We start from the raw sequence: 22,572 nt of genomic DNA on the forward strand, positions 1-22,572 counted from the left end.
GTATTTTTGTAGGGTACCAGATTGAAGAATGGCAGCGTTCATGGAAGAAGATGGTCTTGCATCTGAAGATTTATATGCTGTTTTAAACGTCGAGCGAAATGTATTAATATAGCAATTTTATCATTTAAGAACTGTGTATGATAAATTCTTTTGATTTCAAATTTAAAACCACATATTTGACTAAACTGACCCTTTTGACATTGAATTACATCATGCACATTTTTCATTTATTTTTTTAAGTAATTTCTGCATCTGGATAAGTCTGTCAAGTTTTAATGTCTAGAAATGCGTTTAAACTCAAATCTGGTAGCAATACTTGGCATTATAAAAAAACGGCTGTCTATACACCTTATGACTATTACCATGATTACCAGTAAGTCCTAGATTACTCTGACGTCCGACGGCTGTTTTGCTAGACAAGCTGGGACCGTGGGACATCAGAGCTTGTCCCATATCAAAAAGTGGATATTTGCCCACCCAAAATAGATGCGCTGATTTGTCGCTTCTGGAGATGACTGAGGGCCTTGGAATTATATAAATCGGGCTTCAATCTCTTCATTTTTCATTTATCTCTTCATTTATGTAAGTTTCACCTACCTGCCAACCTTTATTTTTCTATATTTTAACAGTTTTTACAGAGACCCGTCGATTTAAACATTTCGCCTTTCATTTTCAAAGATTATCACGTGACCACAAGAAAACAGTGCAAATGACCAAAATGTAGCACCTTGTTCATTTACGATGCAAGTTACCTAAATGTCCGAGAGCTTCCGATTGTTATCGCGGTCAGAACTAAATGCTAATTACGGATCTCCTTTGAAGGAGGTAAAAAAACGTGGTCAGGTGGTTGCTTCTAAATGTTAAACATTGATCTCCTAAAAAGGAGTTAAAAAAATGTAAATATTTGCATATTTGAGTCTCAAGGCCACGAACTCTCTCGTAACTTAACGTCCATTTGAAAGTGAAAGTCAAAATGTTTAAATCGAAAGGTCTCTGTGAAAACTGTTAAGATATATAGAAAAAAAGGTTGGCAGGTAGGTGAAACTTAAATAAATGAAGAGATTGAAGCCGATTTATATAATTCCAAGGCCCTCAGTCGTCTCTAGAAGCAACAATGCAGCGCATCTATTTTGGGTGGGCAAATATCCACTTTTTGATATGGGACAAGCTCTGACGTCCCACGGCCCCAGCTTGTCTGGCAAAACAGCCGTCGGACGTCAGAGTAATCTCGGACTATATTACCGGCTGCAGTCATACAACAATCCCTTTTCCATTGTGGCGTCAGATATTTTGTTTTATAATGTCAAATCTATGGGGAACCTGTGTGATTTCTAGTTTTATGGCAGACAAATAGTGATCAGGTGAATTCTGATGCCTGCATACACCTTATCGCTATTTCAAAATCTGACTTCATCTGTCCCAGTTGTACTCTGAATATGTTCCGCTTGAGTCATTGCTGTCATGTTATCGTCTTGTATTGTGTTTTCGATCGTTACATTTTCGACCTAATTTTACTTTCACTTCCATTATGCTGGGCATGCCCGCATGATGTCATATTCGGCTGCTATACTTAGTAACAATAGCAAATGAAACCACTTGTGGTGAAGATTTTTCAAATTAAGTGATTATATTTAAGTATTTACGTTTTATTATTTGATATCACATTTTTGTTCCCTTTCACTGATACAAGTTTAACCTTCCAAAAGAATCGGTCTAAAATAAACAAATTTTTTAAACTTATGGCAGAGGTCTTTTTGTATGCAAAGTTAACTTCAAGGTTTTTAAGTCACATGACTGTCAGATGGTTAGTTGTAATAAACTTCAAGTTAATTTGAATATGGAAATATGCATGCTCCTTTCAGCTTCTTACCGAAAAAATAAAATATCAGTTAATTTTTATTTACAGAAATAACTGTCTGTCAGACAATACTCACCAACCTCACTTCATAATGCATTACCCAAAGTATTTAACAAAAACATGAATGGCTTCCTAATTTAGTGCCTCATTCTGAAATGTGTACAACTTGTCCAAAAAAGACATCAAAATAATATTTTATATATTATAGTTGTATATTTAACCATTTAATTCATTGATTCGTAAGTTTGATTGCTTCTAACACTTTCATATCATATTTAGAACCAATTAGGGATTTTTACGACATGTCGTTTTCGACTTTTGACCAGTTTTTTTTAGATAGGTTGAAAATGATGTCAAAATTTCCAGGAACCTTTGTGAGGTCAAGTATTTTGAAGTAATGGCAGACATCTAGCCATAAGGTGTATTGGTAGATTGATTAAGTAAACAAATACCTAACTAGCTGATATATTTACATGATATTCGAATGGGTTGATATGAGGTCAGTTGACATGAATGACATGTAAACACTGTCGTCAGTCCATCAGTTCTTACTATGATGTATTAACTTACGATTTGTGACATTGTAAATTTAAAGGGAATGTACCTAAATTTGAAAATTGTCTATTTATACTCCTGTTTACCACGAGTTGCTAGACGTTTATTTAAATTATTTTCGTAAACTTTCATCCGACCATATGTTGGTTACATGTTGTCGTCGTAGTCCTTAGACATTTGGTTTTAGCACGATAACTTAAGTTTAAGTAAATAGAAATCTATGAAATTTAAACACAAGGTTTATGACCACAAAAGATTGGGATTGATTTTGGGATATGTGATTCCAACAGTTTAAGTTAACCAGAAGTTTGTTTATATTATAGGCTAGCACAGATGAAATCAATACAGCGTTTCGTAGATACAGTAAAATCTTCCACCCAGACAAACATTTAGATGAGAAGAAAAAGAAGCATGCAGAAAACATGTTCAATAAAATCAAGAAGGCTCATGAAGGTAAACAATAAAATAAATATAGAATTGAAAAGCTCATTTATATATGCATCATGTACATGTAGCATTGCATAGGAGATGAGTGACTCAAAGCAGGAAAAATACTTTCAAAATTAGGTACTACCTTAAGAGACAAATTTAGAATTTTACAAACAATTTCACTGTAGTCTGTACTTTACACCCTCCCATAATTGAGGTTTCCAAGTTCACTCCCTGGGTTCCATGACGTATATTTTTGGGTATTCAGACCAACTTGCATTGATGAGAATATATATATGCACTGTATACCTAATTATTATTATGAGATGTAACAGATTTAATAGTGACAAAGATTGCTTGGGCATTTGTTTGGCAATAGTGTCAATGTCATGTAAATTGTCATAAAATTGCTCTTAACATAATGTAATCTCTGAACAGCAAACAGAATTGAATCTGCATCAACACAAACAAACTAGACATGCTAGATAAATTGTAGAATGTCTAAAATTAGAATAAAACGTTATGTGCCTGTAAATAAAGAAAATAGTTGGGAGTCGAGAAAAACTATTTTAATTATTAGAAGTTTTAAAAGAGCAGTTTTGGAACTAGTTGATGAGAACATTATTATATTATATTTTAGTTTTAACTGACCCAAACAAAAGACCGGTGTATGATCAATTTGGAATGAAAGGTTTAGAAATAGAAGGCATGGAGGTATGTAAGTTTGTGAATAAGATGACCTATACCGCATGTACTGCTTATCCAAGTTCTAAGGATGTCAAAACAATCATTGTGGTGTTTTGCTTTTGCCCAAAAGTAATTTCATTTTTGCCGAAATCAATTTTCATTCGTGCCATTTCATTTGCAGCAATTTATAGGTAAACAAATACAAAAACAGAAGTTTTATATGATTTTGATTGAAAAGATAGCAGCTACTGCTAGCACTCTTTCCATCAGCATTCTGCCCCAATTAACAAGGGGAAGTAAATTGGAAGTTTGAAAAGGAAAAGATTCTAAAAACTATTTTTACATCAACACGTAGAAAAGTCCTCATTTTCTTTGTTCACAACAAAAAGCAAAGTATTTGAAGTAATGGGTACATCAAAATATTTACAAGTCCGCTCTGATGGAGCATAGAAAAGCAACTCTTCTAATAGGGCTATTCCAGAAAAAAGAATGTATGGGGGGTTTGGAAGGCACGTTGTATTAATAATACATGGGTGATGGGTATCAGAGCAACTTTTCACACTGTAATGCACTATAATTCTCAATTACAATTGTCTGGGTGGCGGGTGCTGACAAAAACTGTCTTCCAACCCCCCATACATTCTTTTCTGAAATAGCCCTTAGAAAAAAACACAATTTACAGGTATAAAAGATTAAAATTCTGCAAGTTACAACAAAAAAAAAAAAGAGCAGCTGTCTCATACTTAACTATGTGAATAACATTTTTGCTTTATCCTACATATTGGTCTTTTGATGTCATAGGTACATAAAAATATTTACAAGTCTGCTCTGTTAAGGCATATATAAAAGCAACACTTCTAATAGATGATTTTCATATAACTGACATAACTCAGGCATTTACATTATTTCAACAGTTTACCTTATCTATGGAAGTAATAGCTGTCTTTCATTGCAACCAAATAATAATAGATTTTAAATATTTGACTTGTTTTCAGTTAATATCAAAATCCAAGTCAGCAGCTGAAATAATTGCTGAGTTAGCAAAACAAGAAGAAGAAAGAAAGTTACAACAAATGACAAATCCCAGGGTAAGATTAACATGATCTTTGACATTAGTATACATTAAATGACGACATCACAAATGTATTACTGTGGATTCATTTATTTTCGTGGATACCAATTTTCGTGGATTGCTGAAAACTTATCTTTTCGTGGATATTTGATTTCGTTGTTTTGCCAAAGTCTGCACACATCCTAATACAAAATTTGTTATTCGTTGAACATTTAAATTCGTGGTTCACTTGTACCCACGGAAACCACGAAAATTGGTATCCAACGAATAATAATGAATTTACAGTAGTTATAAGTTCAGTTTATTGGGAATAATTAGTTGTTGGGCAATGAAACTGATATAGTTGTAAAAGCATTGACACATCTTATTTACATGGATTTTTTTGGACTCCCACCCCTTAGCTTCAGTCATGGTCCTTGGACTTTGAAACTTTTGAATACCGTAGTTTGCATTTATAAGTTTGGTAAGGCCAGTTTGAAGGGAATCATTAGTGGAAGTTCGATGATATGTTGTAGTTGTTTTAAAATTTATACCGGTACATTTAATTTTCAATTGAGATAATATGACTCCTACGCCTCAGTCACGGTATATTGACTTTTAATATTTTGCATAGTTCACATGTTTAAGTTTGTAATCAGATCAGTTTAAAAGGAAATACTATTATAAGTCTTAAAATAATTTGTATGCAAATGTATAACCATTTAAAAGTCTCATGGAGTTTTAATTGCCCACCCCTCATCATGATTATTTTGTAAAACTGTTTTATCATTTGTAAGATCCAGCCATCTTATTAATGTGTTTTTATTTTTTATTTTTGTAGGGTCAAGTAGTTATAGAACTCAATGCTTCTGATTTATTTTATAATGAAGAATATAAAGAATACAGGTAAACAACAATTATTGCGTACAATCCCCCCCCTCCACAAACACACACTTAAATGGAACCCATGGTAATGAATGACTGAAGATTATTGATTGAAATATATGCTCTTGATCCTTATAATTTTGATGGAAGAGGGATGTGATATACCCTGCAAAATATGCAATCTTTTAACAATAATTATTTCTTATTTTATAGTTTCAGAACTCTTTTAACAAAATATCCTACAAAAAAAATAGTATTATATATATTTATAGTTGTATTTTGATAGATTATATATTTGTTTGAACAATGTTGGAAGTACAGTTTAGAAAGCAAAAAAAAAAGAGTTTTCATATCCTGTAGGTCAAAATATTAGTTCTTATCTTCAGCATCCAGAAAAATTATTTCCCCAAATTCTATACAGATTTATTATACACTTTTGGTGTTCTATTCAGACTCGATAAAGCTTTTGTGATGTTCGATGTCATGACAACTCATTTGCTCAAGTAAAAGTCTGTGTTACATTATAATTTTGGTTGGTTGTTAAAATACTATGGGACATTGCAGTTTTTGGTTTATTTCCTGTTTTATGATATATTTGTGATAATGGTATTTGCTATATTATAGTTCTGGTTTAAGATGTTTATATTTGCATTATAGTTCTGGTTTAAGTGGTTTAGAGGTCAGTAGTATGAGTTTAGTACAAACTGTCGAATGTCCTCTGACGAGACGAGATACTGTCAGACTTGGTGGGAATGTGACGGCACAGAATGGAAATGGGCAGGGCATGTTTACAACAGTATGGAGGAGGGTGTGGTCAGCTAAAGGTTGGAATGAGGTAATATGATCATATAAATTTTTTTTTCTTCAAATATCAATAACAAATCCAATGGTTAGATAAATTATGTATCTAAGAGTGTTGGAGAACTAACGCTTTATCTGCAACTCCTTCAAAACACTTGAACAGAACTACACCAAATTTCAATGTGTTCAAATATAAATGAATAAATGACAAATAGGGTATTCATCAATAAGATGTTTACTCTTTATATGATAATATAGAAAATGACATTTGTAAGCTTGATTATAAAGTAAAAAATATATAATATGACAAGTGCATAAATGCATTGAATGGAATTTCCTCTAATCAAAATACAGCATCAAATCATAAATTTCCATATATGTGCATGTATTTTTTTGTTGTTGAAATATTGCTAAAAAAGTCTATTGCTTTTCTGGAATCAGCAATCAATTCACATGATCAATTTTGAATGCAACAAGAGGCCCACTAGCTAGGTTAATATTATTTTTTTTCAAGTTCATTTTTATATATATATTTTTTTTCAAACTCCTCAATGCCCTTTTCTTTAACACTTACTACAGAAACATTTCAGTCATATAAATCATGATTTTAATGTAGAATTTATCATTTGTAGTTTCAAGTGTCCGTTGGTAATGGTTTTAGAGGAGGACTCCAGGCTTTTTATCAAATCAACAGAAGATGGTAATATAACGATGAAAAGGTGTACATTAGTCTGGAATATACACAAACAATCAGACAACTCCATACAATGATAAATTTAAACCTTACTGAAGACTTAATCAGACACCATAATATAATAGATATAAGAAGATGTGGTGTAAGTGCCAATGAGACAACTCTCCATCCAAATCACAATTTGTAAAAATAAGCCATTACAGGTTAAAGTACGGTCTTCAACACACAGCCTTGGCTCACACCAATAAGCAAGCTATAAAGGGAAGCAAACATGACTAGTGTTAAACCATTCAAACAGTAAACCCAATGGTCAAAACTATATTAAAAAAAACAAGAAAAAGAGAAACATTATGAACCACATCAACAAAAGATAACCACTGTACATCAGGTTCCTGACTTATGACAGGTGCAAACAAATGCAAATTAAACGTTTTAATAGGTACTAACCTTCACCCTCAACAGATATATTAGTGTACGATCACAATACAGAAAGACTATATAATATGAAATACAAATGGCTTTACTCCTTAAAAAAAAACATATTAAAGACATGAAAGTGTTTATTGATGAAATAAACAAAGAAAAATCATACAACATTTGTATACAATTATAAAACTCATTTCTTGCCATATAAAGAAATTTACTATATAGGCTGCATATGGAATTTAAAACAAATGGTCTACAATCTCATTGAAAGGGGTATTCATGACATTGACTTATGACCTCACCATTTACTCATTCTACTCATTAAAATCTGAAATCCAGTAGCTTGACAGGGAAAACTATCACACAAGAGAACAAAGTAAAATTTAAGAAAATTGCGATGAATACTAAATATGTTTAATAAAAATTTCTGATTTGTTTTTTGAGTATTTACATTTAGTAATTTGACAAACCTGTACTATTTTTCAGTTTTTGTGTAGGGTCAGTATCAATTTTAGCAGTACCAAATGGAATAAAACCAGGATTATCAACAGGTGAGTTGCGTATTGTGTCAGTACATTAAAACAAAATCATTCATTTTTGTTTCAGCATAATCAATCAATATATATCTTGATTATAATATAGAGTCAATTAAATATTATACTGTTCCCTAATGAATTGAGAAAACCTTCTAAAAAACAAAAAAAACTATTTCTGTATTATAATGGAATACAGAATAGAAACGGGTAATATGTCAAAGAGACAACAACCTGACCAAAAAAGTTCCTATTGTATGTTCTTGTATGTACCTTTTGAGTCTTGACTACATTTTATTTATTTTTCAGTGATTGCTTGGCAACTGGATAAAAATTTACAAGGAAAAATGCTTTTCAATGCCAGTATGTCGTCCTCCTCTGTAAAAACTCTACTTATATTTGAGCATCAACCTTATACAGCTAAATTATCATTACAGGTAGGTGTACTTTAAATTGTATTAGATGTTCTACATTTAGCTTACAGTTAAAATTCACTGGCAATATGTATGGGGGTGTTTTGTTACTCAAACAATGTTATTTTGAAGTAAAAACTATATGAGACTTTAATAGTGAGAGTGCAACGTGAAATCTGTTTTTATCATTGTAACATCTACCCATTGAACAGAATTCATCGATCTAAACTGTATTTATTGTCAAAAGAGGATCCATGACTTATTTTGGGTACTAGTTTGAATATATTTGTTGAACTTAGGTTTACATTTGTATTTGAAAACAAAACAAAAAACAGGGAATAAAGTATTTAGAAAATAAAGTTTTTCCTTCAATCTATAGCAAATTGATATAGAGACATCTATGGCAGTTAAGGTGTGCATCTCATCTTTTATAACTGCCTCCAGGCTTTTTACAGGGAGATTTAAAGTGTCGTGTAGAATGGAGTCCATCTTGTAGTTTTGATAAATCTCTACACTATATGGCACAGGCATGTGTGAGATAAAAACAAACCAAAATATGAACTACCAAATTACTGACTCGCATAGACGACTAGTTATTTTTTTTTATCAACCTTGACTACCTGTCTTGCATGGTCGGCTTACATGTTCAATTTCATCTATTTTTTTTCTGCCTTACAGTTAGGTGTACAGATGGGGATACCAGCTAATTTCATCCAGGCTGCTTTATCTAGAAAATTTACATCACATGACGCTGAGGTTCGTGTAGCAGGAAAGTAAGTACGAAAGTCACTGTACATCCCAAAATTAGTTTCCATTCTGTAATTTTAGTTAAATTGAAAATATTATACATGATGCTTATTACCACAAATCATAGATAAAGTTCAAATTTGGGTTGTGTTTGTTATACCCCCGCTTTAAAAAAGGGGGGGTATACTGTTTTACCTCTGTCCATCAGTCCGTCCGTCAATCAGTCCGTCCCTCAAAACTTTCGTCACATTTTTCTCAGGAACTACACATCCACCGAACACTTGTATGATTTTACACATGATAGCCAAGTTGAAAATTTTCGTCACATTTTTCTCAGGAACTACAATACAATGATTTCTGAAATTTGGTTTCAGGATTTATATAAGTCATCTATACCGTGTGATGCGTTTTCAGATTCATCACTCGACAACTTCCTGTTTACCGAACACTTGCATATTTTTACACTATTAATATTATCCACTTGCGGCGGGGGTATCATCAGTGAGCAGTAGCTCGCAGTTTCACTTGTTATTCCTTTATAACATTATATTACTTTGAAGTGCTATTGAAGGATTTATAATCATAAACTTCAATGTCTGGGTCCTACTAAAATGGCCCGGGTGAAAAGAAAAAGCACCCGGGAAGAGAAAAGGCGCCCAGAGAAAATATATAGATATTTTATTGGCATGAGACAACTTTGTGTTGAAGAAATAAGTTATGCACATTATTTTTTTAAATTTTAGACCAGTAATTTTCAAATTCAGATAATAGACATTTGTAATAAAACAAGTATGAATGTTTCAATTTCAACAATAATATAATTCATGAATACTATTTCGAAAGACGGATTATAATGGATCACAGTTTATGCGGAAGATTTATAAAATGTACATGATGTAAGACATCAAAAGGCATACTTTTCAAAAACAATGTCAAAATGAAAAATGTTAAAAAAAAACAAAACTTAAATTTCACAGATGAATATTAATTGAATCAAAATTAAAAGAGTTACACATAATACATCAGCGAATAAAGCAGTACTATACATGTACCGTAGTTAAAACAAGGGGATAAAAAGCAGGAGTTTGGTTTAAATTTAAAAATAAGCATTAAAACCCTGATAAGAATAGCCATTGAAACCGTTTTAGTTTCATAAAAAAGATTGATAAATATATATCAGCATCTGCATAAAAAAAGTGTTCACCATGCAGTTGCTAAAATATTAGACTTCAGGCATCATATCCACATTTATATTAAGGACAAAACAAGCAATGATTATTAATTTTTTTTTTAAGGAAAAAATTTATTGTAATAAAATATTTTTATTTTTTTCCCCCGGGCACTAATTTTCCTTCACCGGTCGCCTTTTCTTTTCCGGGCGCTCTCGGGCGCTTCCAGACGCTTTTTAGTAGGACCGCAATGTCTATGTAAATTTTTTCAGGATATATTTAATTTGTTAAAGGTATAAAGAATTAATGTGCCTCTGACAAAAGTCATTAAGCCTTGACCTTAGCTTCAGAGTTCATATTAAAAAGACATGCATGTATTACAAAAAATTTCAGCAGGTGACTTTTTTAAATTCATTTCAGTATCAAAGAAAAAGAATCAACAACTTAAAAGGAAATTCATATATTGAGAACTGCTATCAATAATTTATGTACGTACAATGTACCAATTAATGAAAATATTTAAATGTTTGTTTGATAAAAACAAAATGAAATTATCATAGATCAATATTGATAATTAGATATTTTAATATTTTAGGCTTGGAACGATAGAAAGTTATATTGAATATGGTATTCAGAAAAAGATTTCACAGTTCAGCTGGATTGGTGCTAAAATGATGATAGGGGTTCCATTTGGGGTATATGTACAAATCAGGTAAATACACACTTAAAAAAAAAAATGAACTAGGTAAGTACCATAAACATTTGAATTTGAAAACTCAAGTGAAATGAATTCACGACCACAACATTCATCCTAGAAAACAAACAATAAGAAAACAGAATGTTAAGTCTGGTAGATTAATATAAGATGTGATTGCCAGACTATTCTCCATAAGAGACCAAATATCGTAGAAGTTAGCACCATGCAGACATCAGTAATCAGCAAAACACATACTGCATAGCAAGTATAAAAAGCCCTGAAATGAAAAATGATGAAAAAAGAATAAAACAAGATAAAAAAACAACCTGTTTTGTACAAAACAATAAGCAAAAACAAATATGATATACAGCAACCAACCACAACAACTGAGTTAAAATGACTTGAGACAGGCACATACAGAATGTGGTGGGGTTAAACATGGTTGTGGGCACCTTACCTTTCCTAACCTGTGAAAGTGGTATGAATCAAAGGAAATCAGATGTTTGGTGAACAATATTTGGCATTTATGAATGTGAAACAAATAACAAAAACTACGTATAAAACTCAATATACAGTCTTCAATAATATAAGTGTAAATTCAAAAACTAATGCAAGGTTTTTATTAATGCGAAAAATACTACTGGGTTGTAAAGGCAATACTGTAAATTCAGAAATTATTGCGATGTTCTTATTATTGCGAAAAATGCGACAGGGTTATAATCGCAATAATTTAAACCCGCATTTTGAAATATTTTATATGAATAAAATAGGATTTTTCTCAATATCGCATAGATTTAAATCGCATTTGAGACTAAAATGACAAAATCGCAATAATAAGTGCACGAAATAATTTCTGAATTCACAGTAATTAAAACTGGCATTTTGAAATATTTTATATAAATTTCACAGGATTTTTCTCAAAATAGTAAAAATTAAAATCGCATTTAAATGGATTTATAAGTATATATATTATGATTATATAGTCAGGTCATTACTGTAATGTTCAGTGGAGATATTTCTGTATGTTCAATTGTTTTTGCTGAACTAAAGTATAAGTGTTGTTTTTGTGAATAATATTAGATAAATACTTCTTTTCTTTCAGACTAGTTAGAGGACAACAAACTTTTGTTTTTCCCGTGAAATTGTCTGAACACATAATGCCTAATGTTATATTCTATGGAACATTTTTCCCTATGGTTGTGTATTTTGCTGTGCGTAAACTTGTTGTCACACCCTACCTCAAAGAGCAGGAAGAAGAGTAAGTAAACTGGTTACCTGACAAAAGGTTAGAAAACAGTAGTAACATGTGTTGCAAGCATACCTGCTAAACTGAAGAAAAAGTAGGTTATCTTATTATAAGTACTTTAATAAGAGGAGGAAAGGAAACAGTTAGTAGTCTGGTTACCTGTTGTAAATTTATCCATGTTTTTTTTTATAAAAAGGGATGTATAATATATAAATTGTATACAATAACACATTTTCCCAGCTAATTTAGTTAACAGGTACTTATTTGAATTGAAAACAGCATTGTAGGAAGAAATATCTGAAATCATACAAAATTAATGAAAGAGACACTAGAAAGGCTAATAAAAACAATACAGAATTAAACAATCGAGAGAATGCACTTGCAATTTAGCAGGGTTCAACAGTCGTGTAACTTACCAGGACAACGATAACGATATGATTTAAGAGCAAATAAATTGAAAGAACCACAATATCTACATAAGTACACATGTGTGCATGTGAACAGATGTAAAAAAAAAATTGAAGTGTAAAACAACCATTTTACTGTCGAAAACTGTGTAAAATCAATATGAAAAAAATTGTTTAGGGTAAAAGGTGTTTGCAAATGAAATAAAACAACAAAGAAATTAGAATTGTGTCTTTTAACTTGCTTTTAAGATAACAGTTTATTTTTATACGACCCCAAAAATTTTATTTTTTTCGTCTTATATTGCTATCACGTTGGCGTCGTCGTCGTCCGAATACTTTTAGTTTTCACACTCTAACTTTAGTAAAATTGAATAGAAATCTATGAAATTTTAACACAAGGTTTATGACCACAAAAGGAAGGTTGGGATTGATTTTGGGAGTTTTGATCCCAACATTTTAGGAATTAGGGGCCAAAAAAGTAATTTCTTGGTTTTCGCACATTAACTTATTAATAAGTTCAAGTAAATAGAAATCTATGAAATTTTGACACAAGGTTTATGACCACAAAATGAAGGTTGGGATTGATTTTAGGAGTTTTGGTTGGAACAGTTTAGGAATTAGGGGCTAAAATAAGCATTATTCTTGGTTTTTGCACGATAACTTTAGTTTAAGAAAATAGAAATCTATGAAATTTAAACACAAGGTTTATGACCACAAAAGGAAGGTTGGTATTGATTTGGGGAGTTGAGATCCCAACAGTTGAGAATTTGGGGCCAAAAAGGTTTTCACATTATATCTTTAGTATAAGTGAATAGAAATCTATGAAATTTAAACACAAGGTTTATGACCATAAAAGGAAGGTTGGTATTGATTTTGGGAGTTTTGGTCCCAACAGTTTAAGAATTTGGGGCCCAAAGGGTCCAAAATTAAACTTTGTTTGATTTCATCAAAAATTAAATAAATTGGGGTTCTTTGAAATGCCAAATCTAACTCACTGTGTATGTAGATTCTTAATTTTTGGTCCCATTTTCAAATTGGTTTACATTAAGGTCCAAAGGGTCCAAACTTAAACTTTTGTTTGATTTTGACAAAAATTGAATCCTTGGGGTTATTTGATATGCTGAATCTAAAAATGTACTTAGATTTTTAATTATTGGCCCAGTTTTCAAGTTGGTCCAAATCGGGGTCCAAAATTAAACTTTGTTTGATTTCATCAAAAATTGAATAAATGGGGTTCTTTGATATGCCAAATCTAACTGTGTATGTAGATTCTTAATTTTTGGTCCAGTTTTCAAATTGGTCTACATTAAGGTCCAAAGGGTCAAAAATTAAACTAAGTTTGATTTTAACAAAAAATAAATTCTTGGGCTTCTTTGATATGCTTTATTTAAACATGTACTTTGATTTTTGATTATGGGCCCAGTTTTCAAGTTGGTCCAAATCAGGATTCAAAATTATCATATTTAGTATTGTGCAATAGCAAGAAATTTTCAATTGCACAGTATTGCACAATAGCAAGAAATATCTAATTGCACAATATTGTGCAATAGCAATTAATTTTCAATTGGAGTTATCTTTCTTTGTATAGAATAGTAGTTGAATCAACTTTAATCATTGTTTTATACAATATACAATGTATTTTCATTTTTACTACCAACTGATAAATTAAAACAATCTTTACCATTCAGTGATAACAAGCACTTTTTAGTACATTTTAATATTGTATGATGTATTTAAATGAGCAGTTATTCTTGCAAACTTCATTAGAAATTTGAATTGAGATAAGTACACTATAACTTTAGTATAAGTGAATAGAAATCTATGAAATTTAAACACAAGGTTTATGACCATAAAAGGAAGGTTGGTATTGATTTTGGGAGCCCAAAGTGTCCAAAATTAAACTTTGTTGATTTCATCAAAAATTGAATAATTGGGGTTCTTTGATATGCCGAATCTAACTGTGTATGTAGATTCTTAATTTTTGGTCCCGTTTTCAAATTGGTTTACATTAAGGTCTTAAGGGTCCAAACTTAAACTTTTGTTTGATTTTGACAAAAATTGAAACCTTGGGGTTTTTGATATGCTGAATCTAAAAATGTACTTAGATTTTTAATTATTGGCCCAGTTTTCAAGTTGGTCCAAATCGGGGGTCCAAAATTAAACTTTGTTTGATTTCATCAAAAATTGAATAAATGGGGTTCTTTGATAAGCCAAATCTAACTGTGTATGTAGATTCTTAATTTTTGGTCCAGTTTTCAAATAGGTCTACATTAAGGTCCAAAGGGTCCAAAATCATAATGTGACATAAACCTATGTTGTGTCAACTATTTAATCACAATCCACATTTATAGCTGTATCAAACTTAAAAGTTGTTTTCATACTTGTCCCTCTGTTCAGGGTTCTACATCTGCGGTCGTATAATGCTGCGCCCTGCGAAGCAACTGGTTATCCTATACAATGAGTATAATACATTTTAGAGAATTAGAGAAGAGGAAGAAAGACCATGCTGAGACGTTTGCCCAACAAAAAGAAGAGGCTGAATCGGCAGTACGTATAGATCACTAAGGTTCATCTCATGCATAAATAATCAGCCTTAGAAATGACAAGTTTGAAAGCTTGAGATTGAAGTATGGCACATGTATGACAAGCTGTAATATACTTGCTTAGTGCAAATATTCCGGTCCCCTTCTTGTAAAACCTTTTAATTTGGTCTTTTAAAATATAGGCTTAGCAATTTGATATTGAGATTGGAGAAAGTTGTCCTATAGACACATACATATTCTTATTTGAAGCTTTCTAAGATGCATAGTCAAATTTTAATACGACCGCAAATTTTGAAAAAAATTTCGTCGTATATTGCTATCACGTTGGCGTCGTCGGCGTCCGAATACTTTTAGTTTTCGCACTCTAACTTTAGTAAAAGTGAATAGAAATCTATGAAATTTTAACACAAGGTATATGACCATAAAAGGAAGGTTGGTATTGATTTTGGGAGTTTTGGTCCTAACATTTTAGGAATTAAGGGCCAAAAAGGGCCCAAATAAGCATTTTCTTGGTTTTCGCACTATAACTTTAGTTAGTTAATAGAAATCTATGAAATTTTGACACAAGGTTTATGACCACAAAAGAAAGGTTGGGATTGATTTTGGGAGTTTTGGTTGGAACAGTTTAGGAATTAGGGGCCAAAAAAGGGCCCAAATAAGCATTATTCTTGGTTTTCGCAAAATAACTTTGGTTTAAGTAAATAGAAATCAATGAAATTTAAACACAATGTTTATGACCACAAAAGGAAGGTTGGTATTGATTTTGAGAGTTTAGGTCCCAACAGTTTAGGAATTAGGGGCCAAAAAGGGACCCAATTAAGCATTTTTCTTGGTTTTCGCACCATAACGTTAGTATAAGTAAATAGAAATCTATGAAATTTAAACACAAGGTTTATGACCATAAAAGGAAGGTTGGTATTGATTTTGGGAGTTTTGGTCCCAACAGTTTAGGAAAAAGGGGCCCAAAGGGTCCAAAATTAAACTTTGTTTGATTTCATCAAAATTGAATAATTGGGGTTCTTTGATATGCCGAATCTAACTGTGTATGTAGATTCTTAACTTTTAGTCATGTTTTCAAATTGGTCTACATTAAGGTCCAAAGGGTCCAAAATTAAACTTAGTTTGATTTTGACAAAAAATGAATCGGTTGGGTTCTTTGATATGTTGAATCTAAAAATGTACTTAGATTCTTGATTATTGGCCCAGTTTTCAAGTTGGTCCAAATCTGGGTCCAAAATTAAACTGTATTTGATTTCATCAAAAATTGAATAAATGGGGTTCGTTGATATGCCAAATCTAACTGTGTATGTAGATTCTTCATTTTTGGTCCCGTTTTCAAATTGGCCTACATTAAGGTCCAAAGGGTCCATAATTAAACTAAGTTTGATTTTAACAAAAATTAAATTCTTGGGCCTCTTTGATATGCTGAATCTAAACATGTACTTAGATTTTTGATTATGGGCCCAGTTTTCAAGTTGGTCCAAATCAGGATTTAAAATTATTATATTAAGTATTGTGCAATAGTAAGTCTTTTCAATTGCACAGTATTGTGCAATGGCAAGAAATATCTAATTTGACAATATTGTGAAATAGCAATTTTTTTTTTTAATTAGAGTTATCTTTCTTTGTCCAGAATAGTAAGCAAGAAATATCTTATTGCAAGAATTTTTTTTAATTGGAGTTATCTTTCTTTGTCCAGAATCAACTTAAATCTTTGTTATATATACAATATACAATGTATATTCACTTTTTACTACCAACTGATAAATTTAAATGATCTTTACCATTCAGTGATAACAAGCAGTTTTTTTACATCTTAATATTTTATGATGTATTTAAATGAGTAGTTATTGTTGCAAACTCCATTAGAATATTTTAATTGAGATTAGTTTTGGAATAAGGGAAAGGGGGGTGTGATTAAAAAATTGGGTTCAATTTTTCTCATTTGAAATTTCATAAATAAAAAGAAAATTTCTTCAAACATTTTTTTTAGAGGATTAATATTCAACAGCATAGTGAATTGCTCTAAGAGAAAACAAAAATTTTAAGTTCATTAGAACACATTCATTCTGTGTCAGAAACCTATGCTGTGTCAACTATTTATTCTTTGATGAAATAAATTCATTATTTTATTCATAATTTATTTTGACTGTTTCATAAAAAAACATATTTGGTATGGCCACTGCCCAAACAATTGCATACATAAACACAAAATTTCTCTATCCCCTTCAAAAATAATTCAAGTGCCACTCAAAAATCCTGTTTAGTTTTTACTGGGTTAGCCCTTAGCTAAAGTTAAAATGTGAGTTTGAATGGTTGCAATTTTCAATTTGTTGCATGTTTATTAATTCCTAGTGTAGACAGTGTTTAAAATTGTTTTATTGATTGTGTATTGTTTATTGACAGGTAGATCTGATGATGGGAACAGTGGAGAGAATTATAGAAACAGAGGAAAATAAAAGTGGTTTAATTATAACAAAAGCTGTTTATGGTAGACTTCTATCGGAAGGGTAAGTTACCATAGTAACAGATAAACATGGTCTAATTATAAAAAAAGCTGTTTATGGTAGACTTCTATCAGAAGGGTAAGTTACCATAGTAACAGATAAACAAGTTCTAATGATAGGAACAGTGGAGAGAATTATAGAAACCGAGGAAAATAAAAGTGGTCTAATTATAACAAAAGCTGTTTATGGTAGACTTCTGTTAGAAGGGTAAGTTACCGTAGTAACAGATAGACAGGGTTTAATATAACAAAAGCTGTTTAGGGTAGACTTCTATCAAAAGGGTAAGTTACCATAGTTATTTATGAATTTGGGCTGTGAGTCACTTACTGTTCTAGAGTTATGTCCCTTTAAAACTAGGAAAATTGCAATTATTGTATTTCCATACTCAGTCTCTAAGTTTGCCTTATGCAAATTTTATGAACTCATGCACAGTGGTAAGAACCAAAATCCCAGACAGAGTTAGAATTTGGTCAGTGATTAACTTGTTGTTCAAGAGTTAAGTCTCTTTATAACTTTGTGGAATTTTTTATTTTGGATGTTAGCAGAGGCATCAAATGTTCTCAAAAAGTATTTTCACATATAATGAGCAAGCTTGAGAAGGGGCATTCATCTCCTCAAACACATTCTTTTTTAATTTATTAATATAGTAATGTTGAACTAATACATGTACCATATATTTACAGGGAATTATCTGAAGATGAATGTATAAATGTGACCATTCCTCTACAATGTCTAGTCAAGGACTCAAGATTGCAGCTACCAGAAAGTAAATCTAAGGTATTTATAATTTTTTGCTGGTACAAAATTAGAATATTAAATTCCAGCGGAATATTTCTAGGATTCTCTACAAAGAGATTCACAAGATGATTCTGTAACAGAATTATACATTTGCATGAGACTTCTGGCTCTTAGAGGGTGAAAAGAAGTATTAATACCCTACCCTATGTGGTTGCAGTGTTATATAGTTTTTACCAATCTTGCTTAATAGATGCTAAATTAAATTGTTTTGCAACCATACTTGAATATGGTCTGACACACATACTGAAAGGAAGGTCCATAGTGAGTTAGAGGACACTATGTCTAATGTTATGGTTAAAGTTTTTGAAAAATTTAAAAATGTTGTATTTTTGTAAGTTTATTGGTGATATCCCAGGATTTTATGATCCTTAGAATTGAGAATGAAAATGGGGAATAGGTCAAAGTGACAACAACCCGACCAAAGAGCAGATCTTTGTCTAATTAAAGTTTTGGATTTTATTGTTTTTGTGTATTTACAGGCTGATATCCCAGGATTTTATGATCCTTGTCCAGGTGTTGCCAAATCACTTTATATACAATACAGATTCAGAGACCAACTTCATGAAACAACAGTACCAGATGAAGAACCAATCAGATTACCTTTACAAAGTAAGTATAAATTTGTTTGCCAACAAGACAATATCTACAAATAATATAAAAAAGTAAATGTGGTATGATTGCCAATGAGCATTTTGACACTCCACAAGAAACCTAATGACACAGAAATTAAAAACTACAGGTCACTGTACGATCTTAAACAATGAGAAAAGCCCATACCACAGCGGCCTTATTTATGTACAAAAAAATAACGAAATACAAATATGTAACACATAAACAAATGACAACCACTGAATTACAGGCTTGTGACTTTGAACAGGCACATACATACAGAATGTGGATATATTCACTGGTTGATACTTACAAGTAGCATTACACTTTTAGAAAGAATCCTGGTTTTTTTATGTTGCTTGAAATGCTTTGAGTGGGTGAAGAAAACACAATCTGCAAATTAGTCTTTTCAAACAATAATGGTCAGCTAAGTGCTGCCTGCCTAGTTTACTTTCTAAATGGTAAATTAATACTATTTAATTATTTTTCAGGTCATTTAATAAATGAAGATTCTGGTGGTGTATGACATAAGGAATATAGTTAGAGAAAACTTGTGTGCCAATCTGTACTCTATACAAACCAGCTGACTGAAGAACTCTTATCAGAGTCTGTTTTATCACTGAACGGAACGGTTCCTGATAGAATCTGATCATTTGAGTGTTAACTACAGCTGCGTGTGGTTTCTGTCATATTGACCAATCAAAATCTTAGTTATTGAGAAGTTGTTGAAGCATGATTAATTACTTGTTGCAAGATGATCTGGTATAAGGAATATTTTGATTATTCACTGTCATGTTTACATCTATTAATAGACCAGACATATGATTTGCTATTCGATGACTTTGTTTTCATATTAAGTATTAACAGATTGTCAAGTTTTTAAATGAGGATTATTGTTAAATTATTGATAATATGGCCCAATACAAGACTATTAGAAAATCGCTAGAATAAATTGAGAAGATGCACAGAAAGTGGTAAAAATGAAATATAGTATTTGCCAACATAAATTGGTTTACGATAATTATGTTTTGTCTTTCAATAATTATTAGCTCAACTTTACTTCATTGTTATTTGTACACACTGAATTATTCCTAATGTAAATTTAATATACATTCATGTACATGTGTATAATAATCTCAACTGTAGATGGGACGGTCTCATCTCTTATCTTTCCTGTTCATGTAAATTTTACAATACAAAATTGGTGCTTTTTTATCAGTTGACTTTATGAACAATTACTCTAATATGGTAAATTATAAAGATTGTACAAGACACATATGTCATAATATTGGCAGATCAATTTTATTCAGAAACTTTTCCCTGCATTCCCTCTACATTAAATAATATAGACTTAGTGTTTGGTTGAGCAAACTAATGCTATTTTGAAGTAAATTTTAAGAAAGATCCACAATTGTATTATTTGTGAATTATTTTTGTGGTACGCTTTGTAATTTTCTTCTTGCCAAAATAGAATTAATGAATTGGTAAACATTTTATTCATTGTTTTGACACTTGACCAAATATTCTATGCAAAAGATTGTTTTTTAAGCAAACAAGACTCATTTCTCTTGGTCTGCACATTTATTTACTGTACAAGCTTGTTTTACTCATGTGTAGAATGTCTTTTACAATATATTATTGACTTATTTTACCGGTGTGTTTTGTTTTAACTACATGTATTAGTGAAAAAAAATATTGTACAACTCAAGTCATACATTTTGAATGAACTGTAATTTTATTTTAAACCTTCTGAAAAGAGTCAATTATTTAGCCATATTGAGAGCCTACACAAATAAAAAAATGTGTAAAGCTGATGAGAAAATATTTATATATGTTCAAAAAAGTTTCAACTATTTTATTGGTGGCAAATATGCCATGAACTGTTCTTTAAAAATGAGAATTAAAAAAAATAACGAAATGGGAGGGGATTTCTTTAGAAGGTCAAATGAATCATATTCTATGGTCCAATGTCTTCTGTGTAGCCTTAAACTTTATAACTGATATAAAGATTAACATTAAAATTTTAAATGTAACCTACAATAATGGAACTTTGTATACTGTAAATTCAGAAATAATTGCGTACATTTATTATTGAGATTTTGTCATATAAGACTAAAATGCGATTTTAATTTTGGCGATATCGAGAAAAATCCTTTTTAATTCATGTATATAAAAAATCAAAATGCGAGTTTAAATTATTGCAATTATAACCCTGTGGCATTTTTCACAATAATTTATGAATTAACAGTACTTCTTTTTTTTATGAAGTTTTGACAATGTTATTGATGTCAGTGGATGATAAATGAGTATGATGACAATAAACCAATTAAACACTACTTCTTACAAGTTTATTTTAAGAAAGACTTATTAACAGATTTATCTAAGGATGGTAATAGAAACTGTCATTCCATAATACCTGGTCCCTTTGGCTAGGGGTTATAACAGGTTCATTCTTCTATCCATAACATAACTTTGTCTGAACTCTATTCTCCAAGACAATAATATCTAAAAAAAAGTCTCCCATTGACTGAGTTAAGAGCATCACTTTGTCTTGTTTTTGTCGAGCCTGCACCATTTGTTGCAGAAAGCTCGACATAGGGATAGTGATCCGGTGGCATTGGCGACTAGAGCTTACTTCTTAAAAGTTTTATATTTTAGAAGGTGGAAGACCTGGGTACTTCAATCATTTGTATATAAATGCCACATGTTACGAAGTTTCCGTCAGTCACATGTCCAATGTCCTTGACTCATTTTCATGGTTCAGTGACGTCTTGAAAAAAGTAAACAAGGTTAAGTTTTGGTGGTCAAGTCCATATCTCAGATACTATAAGCAATAGGTCTAGTATATTCAGGGTATGGATGACTGTAAGGTGCAGATGTCCAACTGGCAGGTGACATCTGACTATGACCTCATGTGCATGGTTCAGTGGTTTTAGTTAAGTTTTTTGTGTTTTGATCTGTTTTTCTTATACTGTATGCAATAGGTCTATTCTACTTGGTGTATGGAATAATTGTAAGATGTACATGTCTTGCAGGCAGGAGTCATTTGACCTTGACCTCATTTTCATGGTTTCAGTGGTCAAAGTTAAGTTTTTGAGTTTTGGTCTTTTATTCAATACTACTGGGTTTATGCAATAGGTCAACTATATTTGGTGTATGGAAATATTTTTTGATCTATATGTCAGTCATGCAGGTTTTATTTGACCTTGACCTCATTTTCTTAGTTGCTTAAGTGATTTTTTGTATTTTAGTCTGTTTTTTCTAAAACTTAAGCAATAGGACAAGTTCAACTGTATTTGTTGTATGGAAGAATTGTTAGCTATACATGTCTGCCTGGCATGGTGCATCTGACCTTGACCTCATATTCATGGTTCATTGGTCAATGTTTTGTTTTCTTGGTTAATATTAAGTTTATGACTATCAACATAATATCAATGATTATTAAAGAATTCGAGATATTTCAGCATGCGCACTCTTGTCTTTATATTTAAAAGCTACATTTTTATTGGTAAAACAT

At 31.3% G+C, this 22,572-nt stretch overlaps 1 protein-coding gene across 1 annotated transcript; it reads left to right on the forward strand.

Annotated features, from left to right (window-relative positions):
* The first annotated feature begins 10 nt into the window (after window positions 1–10).
* LOC134693724 (dnaJ homolog subfamily C member 11-like) lies at window positions 11–21,391 on the forward strand. Its single transcript, XM_063554624.1, has 17 exons — window positions 11–100; window positions 2,737–2,866; window positions 3,483–3,556; window positions 4,525–4,617; window positions 5,422–5,486; window positions 6,123–6,300; window positions 6,899–6,966; window positions 7,873–7,937; window positions 8,229–8,356; window positions 9,011–9,105; window positions 10,844–10,960; window positions 12,048–12,203; window positions 15,076–15,145; window positions 17,548–17,651; window positions 18,332–18,425; window positions 18,926–19,055; window positions 19,547–21,391. Exons 1-17 carry the CDS (start codon window positions 29–31, stop codon window positions 19,579–19,581), a joined length of 1,674 nt encoding a protein of 557 aa, XP_063410694.1. The 5' UTR covers window positions 11–28; the 3' UTR covers window positions 19,582–21,391.
* The last annotated feature ends 1,181 nt before the right edge of the window (window positions 21,392–22,572 follow it).

The sequence above is a fragment of the Mytilus trossulus genome, chromosome 12 (assembly GCF_036588685.1).
Source record: "Mytilus trossulus isolate FHL-02 chromosome 12, PNRI_Mtr1.1.1.hap1, whole genome shotgun sequence".
NCBI lineage: Eukaryota > Metazoa > Mollusca > Bivalvia > Mytilida > Mytilidae > Mytilus > Mytilus trossulus.

Bases quoted from the DNA above. Each gene is read 5' to 3' on its own strand.
- LOC134693724 (XM_063554624.1), top strand. From the start codon at position 29: ATGGCAGCGTTCATGGAAGAAGATGGTCTTGCATCTGAAGATTTATAT. The intron at 101-2,736 runs GTATTAATATAG...TTTATATTATAG, and splicing joins TTTTAAACGTCGAGCGAAAT to GCTAGCACAGATGAAATCAA. The intron at 5,487-6,122 runs GTAAACAACAAT...TTTGCATTATAG, and splicing joins GAAGAATATAAAGAATACAG to TTCTGGTTTAAGTGGTTTAG.